This window comes from Arctopsyche grandis, chromosome 8 (genome assembly GCF_051622035.1).
Source record: "Arctopsyche grandis isolate Sample6627 chromosome 8, ASM5162203v2, whole genome shotgun sequence".
In the NCBI taxonomy this organism is placed as follows: domain Eukaryota; kingdom Metazoa; phylum Arthropoda; class Insecta; order Trichoptera; family Hydropsychidae; genus Arctopsyche; species Arctopsyche grandis.
In genome coordinates this window covers 7,653,997-7,676,102 of record NC_135362.1, presented here as the reverse complement: position 1 = coordinate 7,676,102, position 22,106 = coordinate 7,653,997, and the positions used below count along the sequence as shown (strand labels likewise).

At 34.4% G+C, this 22,106-nt stretch overlaps 2 protein-coding genes across 2 annotated transcripts in view; one reads left to right on the top strand and one right to left on the bottom strand.

Moving 5' to 3' along the window:
* The window catches only part of Setd3 (SET domain containing 3), a 45,895-nt gene extending 26,611 nt beyond the window's left edge, over positions 1 to 19,284 (bottom strand). Inside the window, exons 1-4 of the mRNA XM_077437169.1 lie at positions 18,780 to 19,284; positions 17,561 to 17,782; positions 17,403 to 17,491; positions 17,192 to 17,331 (exon numbers count right to left, since the gene is read on the bottom strand). Of these exons, the coding sequence (XP_077293295.1) occupies positions 17,192 to 17,331; positions 17,403 to 17,491; positions 17,561 to 17,782; positions 18,780 to 19,050 (722 nt within the window). The 5' untranslated portion in view covers positions 19,051 to 19,284. The remainder of the gene's footprint in view (positions 1 to 17,191; positions 17,332 to 17,402; positions 17,492 to 17,560; positions 17,783 to 18,779) is intronic.
* Positions 4,649 to 16,702, top strand: LOC143915530 (uncharacterized). The gene is made up of 5 exons (XM_077436226.1): positions 4,649 to 5,180; positions 13,514 to 14,206; positions 14,274 to 15,414; positions 15,485 to 16,099; positions 16,176 to 16,702. Exons 1-5 carry the CDS (start codon positions 5,031 to 5,033, stop codon positions 16,700 to 16,702), a joined length of 3,126 nt encoding a protein of 1,041 aa, XP_077292352.1. The 5' UTR covers positions 4,649 to 5,030.
* Positions 19,285 to 22,106: the final 2,822 nt, after the last annotated feature.

Here is a 22,106-nt window from a genome sequence, read left to right as displayed (position 1 = left end):
AGAAATAAGGACAAACTAGTTGTAAGTAGAGTAAGAAAGAATAAGACGGCTGGGGGTGTTTTTCACAGGGGTGTGCTCATGTATAATGCCCTCCCCGAGTGCGTCAGGTCTGCTAAAAACATGGATGCATTCCTGCGAGGTGCGAAGAGACACCTCTGTGAGGGACAGTACATATAAGTTAATTATAAATTTTAGAGTTAAGTATAATAATTAAGATGTATTTTTAAATTAGCTTGATAGCTAAAATATATATAAATAAAAAGATAAATAAACAAGTAATTGTTCACCAGCAGCCACTGGTTGTGTCAAAGGGCTTTTAAGTTACACTCTATTCCTTATCAAATATTGGGTGGCAAGATCTTTTATAAGATCATAAAATCATTTTATGATGACTTTTATAAAATGGTGTTAGATCAGAGCTGAGAAAATCGAATCATATACATAGTCGAGCTATACAAAACGTAAATGAAGTTTAGAAGCACTAGAAAGTACTCAAGAGACGGTTTATACTTCTGAGTGACCCCCTCCTCCACAGTACATCTCGTTATAATTACCAACAAGTTATAGGATTAACCAAGCGTTGCGCGAGATACTGAACTCACAATCAGATAAGTTGTAAAAAATGCATTTTTTAAGCAGTGAAATAAAGGCCGGATATCCCAGTAGGAAGGCCCTATCAGATCGGGATCTCCTTTTCGATTTTCCGACGCTTTTCCTTGACACACTCGCAGCTGTTGTACTCAGGCACACATACATATCTGTGTGGGAATCGCCGGATAGCAAACACAAAAACAATCCGCATACTATTAAATAATAACGCAGCAGAAGCAAGCAGGCATATTATAATGGTTTCCAATGAAAATTGCTAAGGAAAAATTCGCCACACTCAGTACATATGTACGATTATAAGCATTGTTGAATTAGAAATTATACAATGAGTCGATCGAACAATGGACGCGAGCATTCCTATGTATTTAACCGAGAATAAATAATTATCTCCGTGCCTCGGGTCGACTGACAACCGGTGGCATGTGTATAAAGTTTACAAATTAAAAAGTTAATCAAATTATTTGCGATAAACGTTTTATCATATTTGTATGGTGGTTCGCTTTGTATGGGAATTGTTTGTTTTTTGTTCTTCTCGTTTTGTATGTATGTTAGTACGATTATGTATGTACTTTCACTCTCGTCGTCAGAACGTTTGAATATGCAAAGTGGTTGTTGATGTTTCGTATGGACGTAGTTACGCCAAATGGAACTAATCTGCAAAGGTATTTTATTTAATTTGTGATGTTTTTTTATGTATACATTTACATTTTGAAGAAATTCCAGAATAAAATTTTTAATTTAATTAAAACCAGATCTAGAATATACATATATGTACATATGTATGTAAGTGTATGTATGTATATGTCACAGTAAGAGCGTCAAATCTCGAATTATTATACACTGACTAGTAAGTGTGTACTAGTAAGTTATGGTTTTTAGCTTAAGATTACGACGCCAGATACCGAAGATACTCTTACTAGACCAAGTATACACTGACGCTCAAATTCATGCATTTGCTGCTGTGCACTAGTAAATCCGCTAACGAATGAAATTTCAGTGGTTTGAAAGCTAACCAAAGTTTGACGTTGCTCTTCCAATAAATTTTATGCTCACGAATATACATACATGGTTGTGTGCAAATAACTAATCTATTGTTCAATTGATACGAAATAAACAATAACACTGAGCAACAAAAAAATCACGTTTTTGAGTTACCAGAGCGGAGACTAACCAATCTTTACTAACTTCGACCCACTGAATTCAAATATGATAATGATCTTTGTTGGTTGGTGATCGCTTACGAGATATGAGCGTTTAAAAAAATGCGCGATTTTTACAGTTTTTTGGCTTTCGCGGTGTTTAACTCAAAACCTAGTATTGCTGTGCTCAAAGTGAGTATTGAAATCAATAGTCAGATGTTTTTCCTATTGATTGTAATATTTCATTGCTTTAAAATACTCATAATTAATCGCTAGACAATTAATTATAAGTATTTTAAAGCAATGAAATATCACAATAATAGGAAAAACCTCTGACTATTGATTCCAATACTCACTTTGAGCACAGCAATACTAGATTTTGAGTTGAAGACCGCAAAAGCCAAAAAACTGTAAAAATCGCGCATTCTTTTAAACACTCATATCTCGTAAACGATCACCAACCAACAAAAATCATTATCATATTCGAATTCAGTGGGTCAAAGTTAGTAAAGACTGGTTAGTCTCCGCTGTTAATTTTTTTTTGTTGCTCAATGTAATTAACGAGGTAAATTCACTGTAAAAGTTGAACAATTACGTTCATCCATATTACCTATGATTTTAGGTTAGGTTACATTTTATTTTATTCATAAATATTATGTTCTTCGATATAATATCGCATTATTTCAGATTTTAGTTTAATCCGTCATAGAACGACTATATGTATACTTGTTAAGTATGTCAACTTGTAATTCCTTTCGCAAACATTTACTGCGTACAGATAGCTAGTGTATCAATTTACTAGTAAACGTGTTCATTCATTCTCTAATGTATAATGTTACTTGGTGATTTTGATGACACATACACTTACTAGTGAGTGTATACTTATTCAAGCTTTACACTCTTGCTGTAACACATAAATTGTATTATACATATATGTATGTATGTATTAACTCCCTCGAGTTACGACGTAGAGTATATTTGAGAAAAGATTTCTACAAGTTACTCGTTGGTTTGGTGAGAAATCCTCAAATACTTGCGGAATTGAGCTTCGATGTTTCTAGAGCCAACTCAGGGACATAATCTGGTTGAGGGATTGTTTAATTTGAGATCGTAAATGTGTACTAATATTGTATTTGTTTTAATATATTGATTTATTTGTTTTACATATATTTTATTTCCATCTTTGTTTATTATCTTATATTGCTTTTGCACTCATATTTATTTATAAAATGACGACTGGCCCAATTCTGTAGTGTCACTAAGGCAAAATTTGAAATAAAATAGATAAACAAATAAAATAAAATATGTATGTGTGTTAAAAGCATTTTTAATTTGAGTAAATGTATGTTAATCAAGCGCAAACGTTACCTAATTTATTTTAATCGCAATAATGTATGTAGCTTTGTGCGAAATTAAAAAATAATTGAATGTGCAAATTGAAGCTAAATACTTTGACCCAATACATACATATGTATGTACATATACGCATGATCCACTATGTGCTTTTTTTTTTAATTGAAAGAGGAATTCGCAATAGAAATAGACTACATGTTACTTCAATTTCAAGATATAATAGAATTCTTTTTTAAAGAAAATTAAAAAAAAAAAGAATTTCGAACGGAATGTTTAAACAAACTTTAAGAATAGGACGAAAACACGCTGAATCTTACATCATGCACGTCTTCGTGTTCCTTCAGATCATTGTTAATTCGTACGATCTTTTTATTTATCAAACATGGGAACCACCGTTTTCGATCACTGTCAAACCTTTATCAACACAAGGAAAATGTACCACCGTAAACATTTCAGGGGGGCGATTTTAGCCTGGCATAGATCAGGCGTGCTAGCGTTTTTTTACATGTGCAAAGCTATCTAAATAAAAGCACGTGCCTGAGAGTGTTTGGAAAATATACACCAGTAACCATTATAAATGCATAATGATAGATTGGACATAAAATTGATCTTCATAAACTTAAAAAGTATAGTTTTTAACGAACAATAAAAAAAGCTTTTAATTAAAATCTGACAAAACGAGTGGGGGGGCGGAAATTCAAACATGTATGGTCAATCACCCTAACGTAATCAAAACCTGTCATCGTCTCGAGATTATTAAAAATTTTAATTACGATTATATTTCACTATCGACACAATTGAAATCTCTATCAGGGGCCAAACCTTGCAAAATGGCAAAGTTTCAAAGCGATCGGAAGAATGTAGGAAATGTTGTTCATACCGATTGGCAAAGTAAACCTTGTAAAAAGTAGCGACCTTCTCGAATAAGAAGATGAAATAGAAAATAATGACACGAAGATACAATAATCGGTGGTAGGAAGAATATAAGAAACCAATTTTTAGATATGTCTTCGGCTAGTTTGTGTGTACTAGCAGTATTGCTAGTAAGGTAAAAATCAGTTATAGTTTATTTTATTTACTTATGTACGATGTGCGAATAATTGACAGAAAATACTGTTTGTATGTTTAAGTACAATGTATTTGAATCGCAACTTTCGACGACAAGTAGCCAAGTTTAGGCGTAGAGCTCCAAACACTCGTTGGCATTCATCGTTAATTAAGATTGACGAATTGCGATGTGAATACAAAAGCTCAAACAATAAGATTTGGATCACGGATTGAAAAGAAAAAGTACTTCACGCCAGATATTCATACAACAAGTGAAGACTAATGATTAAAAACGAAATCGAAAGTCAAACACGTCCGAAATTGGAGCAACATCATAACACACCAGTGCAAACTACGGGAGAACCACGCCAATTTTAGAGATCGCATCGCGACTTTGGAGCAGAAAGCGGAGGAGAGAACCGACAATGGACCGAGAGAAAGAAAACAGACCAGACAACCAGGTGGGGGAGCTGAACAGACGATGTTCTGGCGAACGAGCCACTCGATAAGACACCTCAGAGTAGACCACTCGCCGCACCGAGTGCACCCCAAAAACACCAAACTAATCAATCGAACCAACACCCAAAACTAACAAAAGGGGACAAAGTGTCACAGTGGGAAATTCGGAAAAGCGGAAAATCTCAAACCATATATATTTTATATACATATATATATATATATATAAAAAGCTCAAGATTTCCATTGTAACGCACGAGTGGTTGTGAACAATTTGTACACATACTCGGGTTTTCACCGCGTGATCGACAGTGCGCGTTAGTGAAGTGAAAAATAAAACCGTATGAGAAATCAATCGGTTAGCAGTGCAATGTTGTGATCGACGATTGTTGATTGATGATCTTGGTGGTTTCTTAATTTGTAAATATGTCCGTCTTGAGAAGACTTTGTACTGTGGTGGTCGTGGTAAACTTGTTCTTGTTCGTCTCTACAGAAGATCGGGTGAAAACGGACGAAAGCGCGTCGAAGAACCTGAACGAAGATCTCACCAGTCCAGATGTCAACTATGACAATCAAGTGAGTTTCTCAAATGTTTGATAAATACGTAAATAAATATCAGAATTTCATTATAATGTGAGAAATTTAAAAACAGTATTGTCCTAAAAGCGACCCACTCGATTGCATTACTACTAGAACATTGGGTATTAGTTTTGTAGCAAAAAGTTGAATGACAGTTTGTTAAAGTGGTCTACATAAACAAATTATTTCTTATTACCCTTTAACCCTAAACGAAAGTGATAGTTCTACCGCTATGTTTTCATTGACACTTTGACATGTGGTTGTGAAGTAAATAAATGGCATGCAAATCGCTCTCCTCACTTGTGAGTTCGTTGTGTCTTCCTTCTGTCCTCTCTTTTCCGCTTAGAAGCCAATTGAATTGTGTATTTACTTAATTACTTGTCTCAACTTGCTTAATCCTTAAAGTGCTGACGTCTTTTCTGTTGAAAGCCCGCCACGTTGAAAATTTCGCCAACATTTCCAACTAGAATTATTTAGAAATCCAATAAAAAGCAGGTATAACAATTGTAGCTAATCCAAACAAACCCTAGATAACTACCGCCGAGGATTTCGAGTTTTGTAAAGGTGTGTTTAGACTCTCGAATATATCTTGCAACAATATAAAGTAAACGAAAGAAGTCTATTAATGAAAGAATTTTTCCAAAACTAGTTCCATCTTCTTCATTGTTGTTCAAATGTAATGTTCACAATCTGAATGCCAAAGCCACAATCTAAAATATTCAGTAGTTAGGGATTTACATCGGGAAATTCTGCTATGGTGACAAATTCAGAAATTCTGGTTTAAACCAGTCTTTATAAACGTTGAAAAATGAATGACACGGATTACACGACCCATGTTCAATGTTTTTTTTTTCAATGCTACCTGGAAAGGCTTAGCGGGTAGTATTCTTGTTTACTTTGTACATGCTCAAAATACAACGACTATCGGCACTTTTCAGGCCCATGGACTTGTTGGCAAAACGCCGATTGGCATTGGTCAGCATTAGAAGGGTTAAAGTAGTCTAAATAAAAAAATTATTTCTTATTACCCTTTTAGAGATATTTTTATATAGTAAAAAGTACGGACAAATTTGAAGTGGGTGAGAGAAATCTAAGCCTAGTTTTTTTATACAATATCGAAAAAAAGTTTTGCTTTTAGCTACTTATTTCCAGGATAGGACTTTTAATTCAGAAGTATTTAACTTCACGACTGTTTGCAGTAGGGAGTCCTATTGGTCACTTACATAAAATGTTCCTATCAATAGGAACCACACATTTTAAGACTCACGTATGTTAACAAAGCTTTTCGACCAATAGAAATCGAGATATCGAGTTTACCCACTGCAAAGACTACTGAAATGAAACAGAAATGCTTACTTTTTAAGACGATTATCTTTCGAATCCCATTTTCTGGGGTACAATTCAATATATGAGCCGTTATATTTGAAAGTGGCCGACGTCTAATTTCCAGTTCCAGAAATACGACTTCTGTTTGAGTTAATAAACATATCGATCTTCCCAGCGAATCAAATCGAATGCAGTGTCAATTGTCCATTAAATCATCTTTGAGTATCAATATTTGTAATAGTTTAACCTTCTTTAAAATACACCAAATGCGCAAAATGGCACCTTCCCTTCTGGATCATCGATTTTCATTAATATTTATTTCCTTTCAATTAGTGAATTAAAAATGTATATGATAAAGTTTGATTATGAAGATTATAATATAATATTTAAATGAGATAGTATGAAAAAATTAGCTTGTTCAACTTTTTAGTAAGTTAAGTAGAGGCGGCGAGCAGGCGCTTTTGACAGCCAACTGTCATCGCGTCGATTTGACGGATTATTCCGATGTAAATTTTAATGATTTCGTTTAAAATGCTATAGCTTCATATCGGAGACATTAACTTATTTGAATGAAGGCTACCCCCGTATTTCGGTAAAGTATCAAAGCGATTGCAATAGTAGAAGTGGTTCAAAATCAGCTCACAAATTTCGGACGGCTAGGAATTTTCCCTAACTCAACAGATGAAACTAATAAAAAGCGTGTAAAAAGGAAAGAAAGATTGCCAATTGAAGCAAAAGTAAACTGGTAATTTTTCGATATATGAATTCACATATTTATATTGTTATAGAATAAAATTCAAATTATTTGAATGAAAATTCACTGTTTGATTCCCACCTTCCCGGCGACCCAGCTCGCTAATATACACAAGTAAATAAGCGTAGGCCAGAGCGAGACAAAAACATAGTCATACATATTGTATAACGCGTCTCATATGCGTATACAATTAAAAAAATTATATTATAAACATGATAAAAATCGTGCGGCACATTTGCGACCTTATGTTCTTTAGATAGGGAAAAAAATTAACATCATCCGGAATATTCAAGAAGGAAGTTGACGGATAGCGAAGCGCGTCATGAATTCTTTCATAGTCGAATCGAAACGATCAGATCGTTTTGAAATATCATAAATATTGATTTAATTGTAGTGCACGTGTAGCGTTCCTGGAAATTATTCGAATTGCACAGCCGGTGTGTACACACGAACGTTGAAGATGTTAATCGTGCAGAATATTGTGAAAAATGGTCGCGTGAGATTTGCAAAGAGCGTGTGTTTATGTGTGTGATGATTATTATATCATAGCATTCCCACAATGCAATGCAAGGAAATCAAGATGAAAACAAGAAAGTGCGCCGAAGAAAGATTGCAGCGGAAAGCACGAAATCGCGAATTGAAAGTTGGTCAAAGAAATCAATATAATCGAACAAGTGAATGTTTGGAATACTCGGCACCAAATGACGCGACGGAGTGATATGTCTATATATAATAAAAAATATTCAATGTTTTTCGAAATATTTCTAGAAAGAACAAAAGTGGACTTATGCCACTTTCAAATACATATATTTCATATATGTTATAGTCGAAGTGTATTTCCAGTTGTAATATATTCCAGCTGGCGTTTCAGGTCATTCATATTCGAATAAAATCCAACTAGTAAGTCATATCTCTACCAGCGCAAATACACTTTCAACAATGTGCGCCAGTTGTAATATAACAGTTAAGTTTTGACAACTTTGATGTTTTACGAATGCTTTAGAATTCAATAATGCGTTAATATTTGCTAGATATTATGAGTAAAGGAAATGAGTACCGTATTACGATAACTCTGAGAATGTGTTCAAAACAAAAAAATCCGACTTTCCTCCTTAAGAGGGCTGGACAGCAGCGCATTGTCCATACAAACGTACTAAACTTCTCCCTTCCTCAATTATGGCACTAGACAAATTATTTTTTAATATGCTATGGATATCCACCATTGGGGTGCATCTATCGTTTTATTTTTTCGATTAATTATTTTTTATATGAGCTAGGAGCCGCCAAACATCTATAAAATCGCCTCTTTTTTACACCCACGAAACGAGTCCAGCGTGCTTATTTAACGGTCGATTTAAAAAAAAATACGCCGATAGATGCACAGAAAGTATCTTTCTCATACCGATGATGAAATTTTTTTAAAAATTGGTCCAGTTTTGGAGGACAAAATAGTAGAATACGAAACCTCGATTTTGTAAATTTAAAATACGTTTTATCTGGTCGAAGCGCAACTGTCGTATTCACTCAATATATATATATATTGATATATATTGTCGCATTCACTCAATATATACATACACTCAATATATATATATCGAAGAAAGGAACGGTAACAAAATTAAGGTTTCGGGTGTACAGCCCTCTTAATTTACTAGTCGAGTGACGTTTTCACGAAAACTTAGTCTTTCCACCTTACATGGTATCAACTTATAGTTGAACTGTCTTTTCAGTTGTAATATATAATATTTTGACCAGTTGGAATGTAATTTCCATATGAATCAACTTACGTGGGTTAGACGGAATATACATATTCCAACTAGTCAAAATATAATACAACTGAAAATACACTTCAACTATAACGGTGGTTGGTACCAGGTTAGATGGAATATATTCCAACTAGTCAAAATATATAACCAACTACTTTTAAAGGTAGTTGGTACCACGTTAGATGGAATATATTACATATTAGATGGAATATTGGAATGGAATATTGGTTAGATGGAATATTGGCATCTATAGTCCGGTATTTTATCTTCCATTTTTAGTACTTTTCAGCTTTCAAATCTCTCTAAGTAGTCGTCCAGTTTAAATCAAAAGTCAAAAGTACGTATTTTCACTTGGGATTTTTTCCCACTGTTAATACTATTTTATATTGAGTTTTTTCAATTGAAACATGTTTATTGGGATAGTGTTCTGACCATACTATTTTTTGTTTTCGTTTAAAAGGGTTAATTGGAAGTGTGCTGAACTTTAAATCGGTAAAATTGCGAGCAAAAAGCTCGTACTAGTATTTACTCGTATTTATACGAATCTGAATTGAATTAATAAGGATAATATATTTAATTATTTTTCCACTTCGAAAAATCATATTTCGAACCAAGAAAAAAGTCGTCATTTGTCGAACAGTGTGATTAATCATTAGCAACGCTTATATGTATGTAGCTTTTCGAGAATTATATAAAATTCCACTTAGAAAAATCATACATATGTATTTCGACTATTCTTGTAGATTAATAACAAAAATTCGTTTATTTTATTGAGGTAAGCCAGTTATCAGAGTCGATAGATTTAAAAGATTTTTCTCATGCAGGTTAAATAAAGTCAAATGTCATATTAGATCGAACTTATAGAAACTTGTAAATAAAGTACATATTTCGTTATACTGAAAATTCATATAATGAAACTACATAGAAAGACTGAAAACAATGCGTATTAATAATAAGTTTGTTCGCGACTGTGAAAATAAATAGTTATGTATTACAATTTTAATTTGGATCTGACTATTTATTAAAGTTTCTCGTTGAAGAGTTTCAAATCGCCATCTCCTCGTAGAATTTCGATAATTTTTTTCAAATATAATACTTTTATTTTATTTTTTGATGTCTTCTATAGCAGATAATAGTAAATCACATAATCAATCATAGTAATTTCCGAAAATTGAAATAATCTTTAAGTAGGATAGATTATCAATCTATTCTACTTTAAGAATATGTATAATATATACATACATACATACATTCAAAGCCTTCAATCGTAGTCAAAAAACATGTATATACTTCGTATAAAAGCCAAACTTTGCTGAAAACTAGACTGAGTTATCATTCGTATCTATCTGTTCAGTAAAAAACCATTTAGAAAAATCTAAAAACCTGGGAAGAGCCGTGTACCCAAACCTCAATAGTTTCGATTTCAACACAGACAAAATCCATGCAAATTGCAGGTTATCATTTGTTTATGACCAAAACTATTAATTAATTAGCCTACTGGTTAAAAGATTTCAATATTGAACATACCATATGTTAGCAATGAGATTGAGCAAGTTAATGACTAAACTTGTTTAACTAAATTGTTTACCGAGTACATATGTACATATAGTAGGTATAATAAATAAGCACTAATTGTAACTTGCAATTACCTACCTCAACATTTTAACCGCTTCATCGTATTTTTTTCTCATTAGAATCAACTTCGAGAAAGTTAACCTTGTTCTTCGAATAGGTGTGCCATTAAATAAAATTACAACCATAAAAAACACACACATAGATTTATCGATAGATATAAATGGAAAGTCGAAGATGTCACAAAACATATTATCGATCGTGTTCCAAAAAAAAAAAAAGCAACAACGTCAAGATGACCACAGGCATTCTTTCAACATTAAAAAGTCTCACTTTCGGTCACTTTCTCCACATGCGATATTAATATGCGCGTACGAGATCAGCATTGACCTTCATTTCACAAGTCAGTATTTATCGATTCACGGTCAAATATTAAATACGATCTATGTCCGGAGATGGTCTCCATTGTTTTGTTGTCGAGTAACAAACTAATGGTCTTGCACAACGTCGTTCAATTCAGTCAAATGAAGCGTGTAAGTGCAGTTTTTGAATTACGATTTCGCGCTCTAGATAATACAAAAGCACTCGATAAGGCGAAACGGACGAAATTGACTGCTTCATAATCGACTCGTCGTATTGCGAGATCTGTGATGAAACTTTTCGCAGAAGGTACCATTTTTATTACTAATTATACTAACCTCTTCTTAGTTCAGAATCGATTCTGTCGTCTGACCAAGTTTGGGTTCTTATCCGATCGTTTTCAAACTTTGCCATTTTGCTCGGTTTGGTCATCAATATGAGTGGAAATGACGTCCGCCAATACCATAGTGAAAAATAATCGTAATAGACACGTTTGAAAATACTACATCTTCCTTCACACTGTCCCATTTGTCCACACTGTTCTGATCGTTTTTTCCCTTTTCGCCCCCCTCTCGTTATCTGGCAGATTGAGCACTTTGCCATACTCATGATCAAAGTTTACGGAGAGAATTGGTGATTTCTTAATTCGGTTTTTTTTTTATATATTGTCTTAATTTTATTTATGAAAGCATCAAATTCATCAAAGTGTAGGTAAACGTTCAATCAAAGAGGTGGTTTCGATTAGAGGTTTGTAACTTTTATTGCTCTACGGATACGTTTCATAATTTGGATTCCTATATAAAAAAAACTTGGTCTTCCATAATATATTTTGTATATATATATTTGTAATATATACAAAATATGAAGAGAAGAGACGAGATTTATTTCTTGGGAAACATTTCGTAAAATTATTAATAGGAGAGATTTCCAATCCCTCTATCCTGGAGAAGCTTAAATTTTTGGCCCCGGAAAATCATAGGGTTTTGCGAAAGCACGATATCTAGTTGCCAATAAGTGCTAAAACAAACGTGCTCATGAACTCCCCCCTCTCGAGAGCTGTTTGAGACTCCTCAACTTACTGGCACATTCCTTGGATCTCTTCAATGCCAGTTATGTTGAGTTGGTCGAACACATCCTACATAGCACGATATTTATTATTTAGCAGTGTTTTTACCCGGCTTCGCTCGGTATTTGTAATATAAACCGCTTAAACATGGCCAATCTATTAGTAAAAAGTTTATTAAATTTATTTCAATAGTTTTATTTTATTTAAATATTCATTTGTTTTTTTATTAAATTGAACGTCACGGAATCTACGACCCAAACAAACAAACATACATACATACATACAAAGTTTCTTTCGAAATTATACATACATATATTAGATTTGTTTTTCACTATACATATTTCTTATTTACTTTTAATTTTTTTATTACTTTGGTTATTCTTCTATTCTGTATACTTATATTTTTATGAAAACTAGAATGACGCTTTGGGGCTGTCCTGTCAAGTCTGTTGTATTGATTTTTTTAAATAAAATAATCAAGAATCTGTTGAAAAAATATGAATTTGCTCCGCAATCTTTCATTAAGTGAATCTTAAGAAAGAGGACCACCGGTTATGTCTTCTATATTGTAGTAGTTTTTTTTTTGTATTAATTTTAATTGAACTCGTTATCGGAAGAAAATGTGACACACTTCGACTTGTCTATACTAGGTCCTACGCGAAACTGCTAAAGTCAATGTCTGTGAACCAGTTTAGTTACATACAACTGGTCCAGTGGCTCTCTAACTGCCATATAAGGAAACGAGAATTTTAAATCAGAAGCAATCGTTGAACGTACACTTAAGATCTAACCGTGGTATATGGTAAAGTGTCAAATCTCGTTCAACCAGATGACGTTAATTTTTTTTTAATCAGGCAACATTATATCTGAAATGAGCCCCCTTTTAATACATTTGTGACTCCAAGTCGATCGTTTCCTATCAGAGTTTGCCAATTTATGTGATTTCAATGTTGAAACGGTTCCTCCATCAAAATTCGAACAGACTCTCGAAATACTGCGATTTATGTAATAAAAAATGATGCAATGTTTGTAATTAATTGTCTAGGAAGGCGCATTGGGGTTTACATATGAGGCCTTCCTGGTATATATTTATGTAAAAATAAAAAAAATCATTTGATCAACTACTCAATACAATTCGATATTATATATTATTCGATATTTATTATATAAAACAACCATTTTAGACTATTGGAATCTGGAGCTGAAATTTTTCTGTAATCGTTTGAAATCAGTAACATTCTTTAGAGCGTAAGCACGACCTAATTATCCCCATTTAAAACATTGATAGGAAATACATATGTATAATATGATCATTCGTACTACATTCACCTATAAAGTGTTGTATTTCCTATATATATATTGTTTACGTGCTTTCACATTTGCTGAACTGTAGTCTGTTCCGAAACCGGTTGTACGATTACCAAGAGAAACTTCGAATCTTAATAAAGATCAGCAAAGATCAATGATTGCAATATTGACGTTTCAGGGATGGCGAGCAGTAGGCGTATCACCACAATCGGAATCATCATTCGCAGAAGCGGGAGAAGGATGGAAAGATGAAGGGATACAACCGCAGCCACCCAGAAGAAGACGACCTGGAAGAAAGCGAAAGCGACGACCTTATTTACCACCACCCGGTGGACTAGACGGAGTACACGTTTTGGTCGAACAAGAAGGTGTACGATACAAGTTGGAAGATGGCATCCAAGTAGCGTACGATCCTTCAGAAGTTGAGAGACCCAGACAGAGGAGACCCCAACGCATGCCGGAAGATCAACACTGGAGGGGCGAAGCTCGGGATGAAAGACCCCAAAGACGCCGAGGTCACAGAAGAAGACAGAGACCATACATACCCAGCTTGGATATGGGAACCCCGCAAGTTGTGGGTCAAAGCTTTCCAATAAATATAGACTCGAACCATCACGTTAATAATGGACCTGAAGCGCACGTCAGAGTCATCGGAGAAGATTTTAAGATTCCTCCGTTCATAGACGAGATAAACCAGAATTTCGCAAACAACGAAGAATTGGTACAGAATGAGAATGTCGAGTTTACTACTATTTACGGAGAGGAGGCTGAAGAGCAAAACAAAAATGAGAACAATGGCGATGCAGAGAAAGATGAGCCGATACCGAACAATAAATCTTACAGAAGGCCATATTCTCAAGCAAAGAAACAGGTATGTGAAATATTCAATTTTAGCCGATCTGAGTCGATTTTATTTTTAATTAACAAACAAATTTCAGGAAACGGAATTCAATCCAATGGGAAGTTCTTCAGATTTGAAAGCTCTTCTTAAACAATCGGGAGGTTTGAGTTTGAGTGAAGTATTACAACAGAGGAATCTCTCGTTGGCAGATTTATTGACGGGAAAACAATACGCTTTATCTGCTTTGAAGACCCCGACGTCTCAAGATAGCTCGAATCCAACACAACAAGACCAAAATGATTCAGAAGGCGTACCAAATGAAAAGGAAGTGTATGAGAATGCAAACAATGGTGAAAGACAAGACGCGGAAAATCAAAAAAGGAGATTGCCAGCTGCTTCGAAAGATAACTCGCAAAAGCAAAGGAGAGTTAATAAGCCTTCGATTGTCGAAGATAATACGACAAAACCGAGAGAAAGCTCACAATCGGATGGAAACAGACGGAGACTGCCAGCTTCCAATGTCAAGAGGCGGCAAAAGTTGAAGAATAGAGAAAATGCGATCGAACCCAAAGAACCAACTACAGAAGCAAGCACATTCATACCAAGCCATCCAAAGAAGTCCACTAGTGAAAATTTGATTCTGCGTAAATCAGAGGAAGATATAACAGAAACGACACTGAATAAAAAGAACTACATAGACGATTCTTCAGATATTGTCACCACAACCGAAGAAGTTATTACAACGACACTTAAAAAAGAAAAGAACGTAGAAGAAGTAAGAAACAGATTGTCACTTAAGCCAAGATTGCGACTGCCCTCAGTTAAAACACCACCGAAGAGAATTTTGAACCCAGAAATTCGACCACAAGAAGAGCAAAAACTGTACAGGCCTAAAATCGCTGAAAATGTACAACAAAATTCGACAGCTAAAAAATCAGCGATTCCAAACCAAGCAATTTCGATTAGCATCAAAGACATGTTTGGCATGTCTGACATAGTATCAGCCGCTAAAATAATAACTAAAGCAAAGCCAGAAAAGGACAATATTACAGCAACAACAGAAGCAACGATTATTAAAAACTACAAATCGAGATTTAGTACAACGACAAAGATGACAACTCCAAAGACGACAACTCCAAAGACGACAACTCCAAAGACGACAACCACAAAACCGACCACTCTTCCAGGAAAGATCAGTGCTAAAGATGAGATTTTAGAAGTCCTTACAGATAAAAAAGGTATAACAATATTTTAGAATCAAAACGTATAATAAACAATATTTTTAATGCAAATTGTATAATTTTGTAGGTGGAGAAAACTTAACAAAAGTTTTGGCTGAAAGAAATATGACCCTCAAAGAACTAGTAGAGCACCGGGAGAGAGGTTCAAGTCAAGTACACCTGGCAGACATTTTCCACAATGCTTCACGCGAGCCAGATCCAGCTGAACCATTCCTAGCCAAATCTCTAATAGAACCAATTTCAAGAGAAATCTACCCATTGAAAGCACTGCTCGAAGGCAACATGCGTGACACTTCCAACAGTTTGAGCAAGCAGAAGTCGCCGAGCGATTCTGCAACACCGCCAATGTTTGTCGACCTGACGAAGTCGTCTCAAGAAGAGGAGAGCCTCGGAATTGTCACACTATTCGACAAATTTTCAGAATTCGTCGGCCACCCCAAGATATTTGATGCCAAAGATGTTAAGAAAGATTCAGAAGGGTCCAGTTACTTCACATCAGTCATTAACGTGAAACCTACTGATGAAGTTTATCGCGAATCTAGAAGCGAATCCGGCTTCCGCAATAGTCATAAGCAAATTTCTGAAATATTTTCAAGTATTCCGACCTATATCAAAAGCGATACAGTAGTAGAAGCGAAAGTGGTACCAGATTGGAATACTTACAACGAAAAGAGTCCTTTAGGTGGTTTTAAATATTTTTTGAGTTGTGATGATCAAATTTACAATACAACTTATATATATGTATTAATTTGTTTCAGAATTGGAAAGGCATCCAAAGCCGCACGTAGATAAGGATATGGACGGAGACGGTTTGATAGTATTAGACGACATCCAAAGGATAGAAAAAATAGACAACCACATTGCACAAGCATCCAACCAAAAGGCTGACGGAGGTTATATAGAGCCAAATAAATACGAAATCGAACGTGAACCGAACTTCTACACCAAACTACCGGTCGGCGTCCGATCAGCTATAATTGTCAGTTCGTCAATCGTCGGAACCTCATTGCTGGTCTTCTTAACGATATTTGTTGCATGCAAATGGCGTCAGCGGACGCGAATCCTGCTCAAGTACGACGACAGCTTCAATCCCGGTAGAGTACGCTCGCCGATATTAGACGGAAGTAGAAAATCGAAGAAGAACAGCAGCACGAGGAGTATAAGTCCGATATTGACGACGGGCGAGATAGCGTACAAAAATCAAAAGATCAATACGATGGATTCGCAGACGCAAAGAGACGCTCAAGAATATCTGTGGGACAGTTTGAGACGGCCATTTCAATAACGAGCCCGAACTACTGTATCAAGAAGTACTATTTCTTTACTGAAAACCAAACTGACAAATCTAACTTAGATGTAATACTTGTTTCTTGTAAAGGTTAGGAGCGAATGATGATTATTTATTATTAAATTAGTGCTGTATAGTAAAACCAGTGATTCGTATCATAGTTGTTATTACTTCATGCAAAAATGAACAATATATTAATTAAACGATACACAAAGGTTGGGATTAAATTACAAGAGAATAAATTGTACAATTACAATGGGTGTATTTGAAAAATGTTATAACTTTGTAAATAAATTAGGAATAGTGTTTTATGTATGAATCTTGTTAATGCAAATACTATGTTCCGAAACTTTATATATGTATGTATTTTTGTTGAGACTGTGGATGTATTGTGATTTAATGTGTGCAATATTTTGAATCAAAGACTAATTTATATTGTTTAAGTTGAAATAAATAATGAAATGTACATGAAAATATTCAACTCACCAATACTCCTTGTATGTGAACACTTTTTTCAAGATGTCGGCAACGGGTTCGCTCGAATTCTGAAGCTGTTTAAAAAAATACGCATACTGCCGAGCGATGTCTTGGCACAGTTTTAAAGCCGGTTTAAAATTCGGAGTGCCCTAAAAATGATTTTGGTTATAAAGTCAACTAAAAACGTCAAAATGTGTACATATTAGTATAATTTAAATACCCGCAAATCTTCAAGATCTTCTAATGAGAAATATAATACTGTGTCATAAGACGTCGGAAGAATATCAATATACGGTTTCCAAAACGAATCTAAAAGTTAAAGTTGTTTTAAATATAATAAAAATTTAATATAGAAAGAATATTGAGTATGATACTTACTAGGGGTAAATTTTGTTAATAGTAAATACATCACTAGAGCGATGTTCGGCATCAATTTCAATATTGGATCTTTGTTTATGAAAGCTCCAAGTATGGACTTTTTAGCACTGTCTTCTGTCATGATTAGTTTTCTCGGAATATTGATAATATTTTCCCCTTCGGTGAAGGATTTCGTGGCTTTCAAACCCAGGCCGTAGTTTGGAAATTCAGTTATTTCAATCCCTGAAAATATAATAATAATTTAATAAATTGGAAAATTGCAACACACTGTAATTAAACCCAATATATGCATGTAGTAAGAAATCAAAACATAAGAATTGAAGACAAATACTAAAGTATAAACGCCTAATCATTTAGTATTGAATATAATGTTTTCAAATCTTATATACATTGAAGTATAATGTATAGAATTGTCATTCCTAACAAAAGTATCGCTTAAAAGCGAGCCATCGAAGAGAGACGGAAAGTCAAAAGAGTGAGGAAAAAAAATTCGTGGAAGTGATCGTCCCTTACAACAACTGGACAAAACAGCTGACATCTCCGGGCACACGGATTTTTTGTGGCAACATTTTTAGGGGCTGAGAGCAATTCTATGCATACTACTTCAATGTAGATAAAGTAATAATAACTGTTTTTCAATGAGTGAGGCTGGTCCGAACATCTAGCACGTGCACATACAGACTTTGTCGAACTAATACTACCACACAATTTCACTAGTAGAGCCTATTTCAAAGAGATCCTACTGCAACTGAGAAAAACAACCAAAATCTCCGTCTGCACGGAGTTTTAGTAGCAACATTTTTGGAAGCTGAGAGCGCTTCTACCCATTCTACTTCAATGCTTATATATAATCTATTTACATAAACTTCAACAGTCAATAGTATACATTTCAATATGGATAATATTTCCTTTACATTCAGTTGAAATTTAGCTGATTTTAATGCAGGTGATAAGCAGTAAAGTTGTGGAGAACCAATGAAAGAGTTTCTAGTACGTATATACAAACTTCATATTTTTCAGAGGTTTCTATGCATAATTACAATCCAAAAATAAAAGCAACATGACTATGATAAAAATCTATTACACTTTATACTGCAAAGTAGTGTATGGAATTGGGTTTGTATAATAGTATTGAGCGTATATGGGTATTGTGCAGTCAGGTGTGGTAGCATAACGGATTATAACTGGGTCAAGAGTTGCCGACATAACCTCAACGCACCTGAAAGATCGACCCCGTTGTCGGAGAGCCAGCGAGTGAATTGGGCCACACGCTCCAGACGGGCGGGGGGCGGAGCACCCGGACTCCCGGTGGTCTCCAGCTCCGAGATGGTTTCGGTGAGGGTTCGCAGTTGCAGGTGGCGTTGCCATACATCGTCGGTGTTGGATGCGAGGGTAGGCGATGGCGGGGGCGCAGCCACCATCATCAGCTGGTCGATGGTGCATATCAGGTGCTCTCTTCTGAGCTTCCACTGGGAGCCACGACGACCCATTTTCGCCGTGATTCTGTACGCCGACTAGTAACTATTTATAGCAACGCACATGTCAAACTACAACTGTCAGTTGAACGTTGTCAGTAATTGCAGCCGTGACGACATTATATACGGGCATGCACTGGTGTAATATTCCATTGGTAAAAATCTATTTTAAGTGGAATTCTGCGCTTAATATATTAAAATAAAAATTTATTGTACTTTAAAAAGTATTTTTTGATGATAATGTAATATGTAGCCCCAAAGTGTAGCTGGTTTCAAATCCCGGACCAGATCGAGTAATTATTCGATTTAAGGTCTGTTCATACTTAACAGCACTGCACGACTCCATTTCAAATATGTCATTTTATTACATTTCTATTCATATCTACCTACACGTCGCGGTCACGACACGTTTACAGCAATTTGGCCGAGTGCAAAGCAAAATCGGCTTACTTATACATTAGAGGCCATGACGATACGGCCCAATATTGCTTACGTCGTATTGTCGAGTACTTGCAATATGAATGCATACACGTGCATTCGTAGCTACGCGTCAGAATACAAGTCAGCAAAAATGTTTCGACGTTTATCGAACGAAAAATTATGTATAATCGCGTTGTTGTTGGAAGAAGAAGCTCAAGAAGGCAATAAAAAAGCACGGAGGCGTTTTGATGTGCATCCCATGTTAAAAAATAGAAAAACCGAAGGAGAGTTTTGGACACTGTATAAGGAGCTTGTGGATGATGGACAAATTTTTTTTAAATATTTCCGTAAAAATTCGATTTTTTTTGTAGATCTACATTGTAGAATATGCTTAGTATTTATATACAAGTTTGGACATAGGTGCCGCTTTGGGGCAACCTGTTATGACACCTTTGGTAAAAATAAAATATATGTACTTTATAAAAAATAAAAAAAATAGTGCTAGATTTTAAAAATATATTGTGTTTTAATTTCAACTGATTGGCATTCGTGGTCGTGAAGATTTTTATAATGTTTTTTCAACTGTACTTTCACTAGAATATAATTGATTGCAGAATAAATTTATTCAGTCCGACATTTAGGTTTACGAACCCGTGAAAAAAGAAATGTTTTGTCAAACTAGACGTCACTTTTGTTTTCTTCTTACTATTGGGTTTTTAAAGCTTTTATTATCCGTCGCGATGACATATAGGCACATTATGTTTAATTAGGACGGCCTCGCCCCAACCTGAGTCATGTGTCGTTTCATATTTGCGCCACATGTTCAAATAATTTGATACATATTGAAGATGTGGCTATTTAATAAGTTCCATTTGATTCGATGTTTCATTGATTAGCTTATCGTTCAAAGAAGTCTAATTCTGTCTATTTACTAATTAAATTGATCTATTTTACATACAGTAAATTTTTTTTTGAATTTTAATTCATCACTCTATTTAATATACATATGTACATATGTATACAATGGACAATTATTCAAATAACGAATCTATCTTTGTTCTATTATCTTATGTACATACATATGTATGTATATACATCATATAACTCTATAATTAAATCGAACACATATTTTTATAACGATCAAATATATCATTTAAGTTTGTATTTTCAAAACTCATAAGACATTTGAGTAATTCAAAACAAATGAAAAATAAATTGTGCGTATTTTGAATGAACATCACTGTCTACCAGCTTTAAAACTAAAAGTGAGTGAATTTTTCGTAACAATTCAATTTAATATAAAAGTCTAATGTATAATTTCGGAAGAGACTTTGTATGTAAGGTTTGAGTGGTAGAATCCGCAACGTTAAATTTAATAAAACATAGATAAAGTAAAAACAAATGAATATTCAAATAAATTTTAAAAATATGTTTACTATTAGATTAGCCATGTTTAAGCAGTTTATATTACAAATACTGAGCGAAGCCGGGTGAAACCACTAGTTTATAATAGTTTTAACTCAAACCAAAGCTTTTCTTCGTAGTAGAAAACTAAGCATTATGCAAATTTCATGTCCTTCACCTATATTTAAATGTAAATGTGTCCAACCTAAAAATACTCAACAACAGAAATCAACATATCTATGTACTATGTATGTATGTACATACGTAATTATGCATATGCCGGAAAATTGTAATAAATGGATAGTACTTGTCAAGTTGTTCAACAATTAAACATAATTAATGTGTAAACAATTAATTTAACTGCTTGGGCCATACAATTAATTTTTCAACAACGCTATATAAAAAAAAAAAAGGAAACTTTTTCATTCATTCATTCATTCATTCAAATAGGGCCAGCAAATTTTTAGGCGTTTTATATTTTACACAACCGAATTTCAAAATCGGTTCAGAATTTATACGATTTTCATCAATTTGGTCAATTATAAAAGTGCATAAATTTTAAAAAGTGTGTCGTGAAATATAAAATCTATACAAAATACCCCCTACTGTTTTCGTATGTGTTATTCGACGAAAGGCGTTGAGAGCTTTACAAACATGGCCTTCGATGTGAAATAACATTGTCTTGTCCACTCAATCACGAAAAATAATAATGCGACCATCGATTTTACATATCAGGGTTTCTAAATGTCAAATTAAAATTTTTGATTATTTTGACTCGGATGCTTTTTAAAGCAAAATGAAAAAAGTTCCCACATATGTATAATATATTGTTTTAATTGACTTCGGTGCCAAATTTATAATCTATATGTGAGTTAATTGAATGCGAGGTTAATTTGTCGTGGCACACCTATTCCGAAATTATTATTTTAATTAGTCACACACGTAGCGTCGGCAATTCATACGAATCGGTCAGGTATGTATTTATATGAAATATTCGATTTTTTATTTCGTTTTATTATTGGAAACGATGCTTTATCAGCCCTGAGCGTATCTTTCAATTTGACAGGACAATATGCACGTTATATATTGTTCTTTGGAGTGATTCGAGGTATAAATAATAGAAGACGCGAATTGATTAGTGCCGGAGGGGAGGGCTGGCAGAGTCTTTTACCCGAGATTGTGTTATTTTTAGAGTTAAGCACAGACCTGTGGGAGGTGAAAACCAGTCGAGTATAATCCTCAGGTCA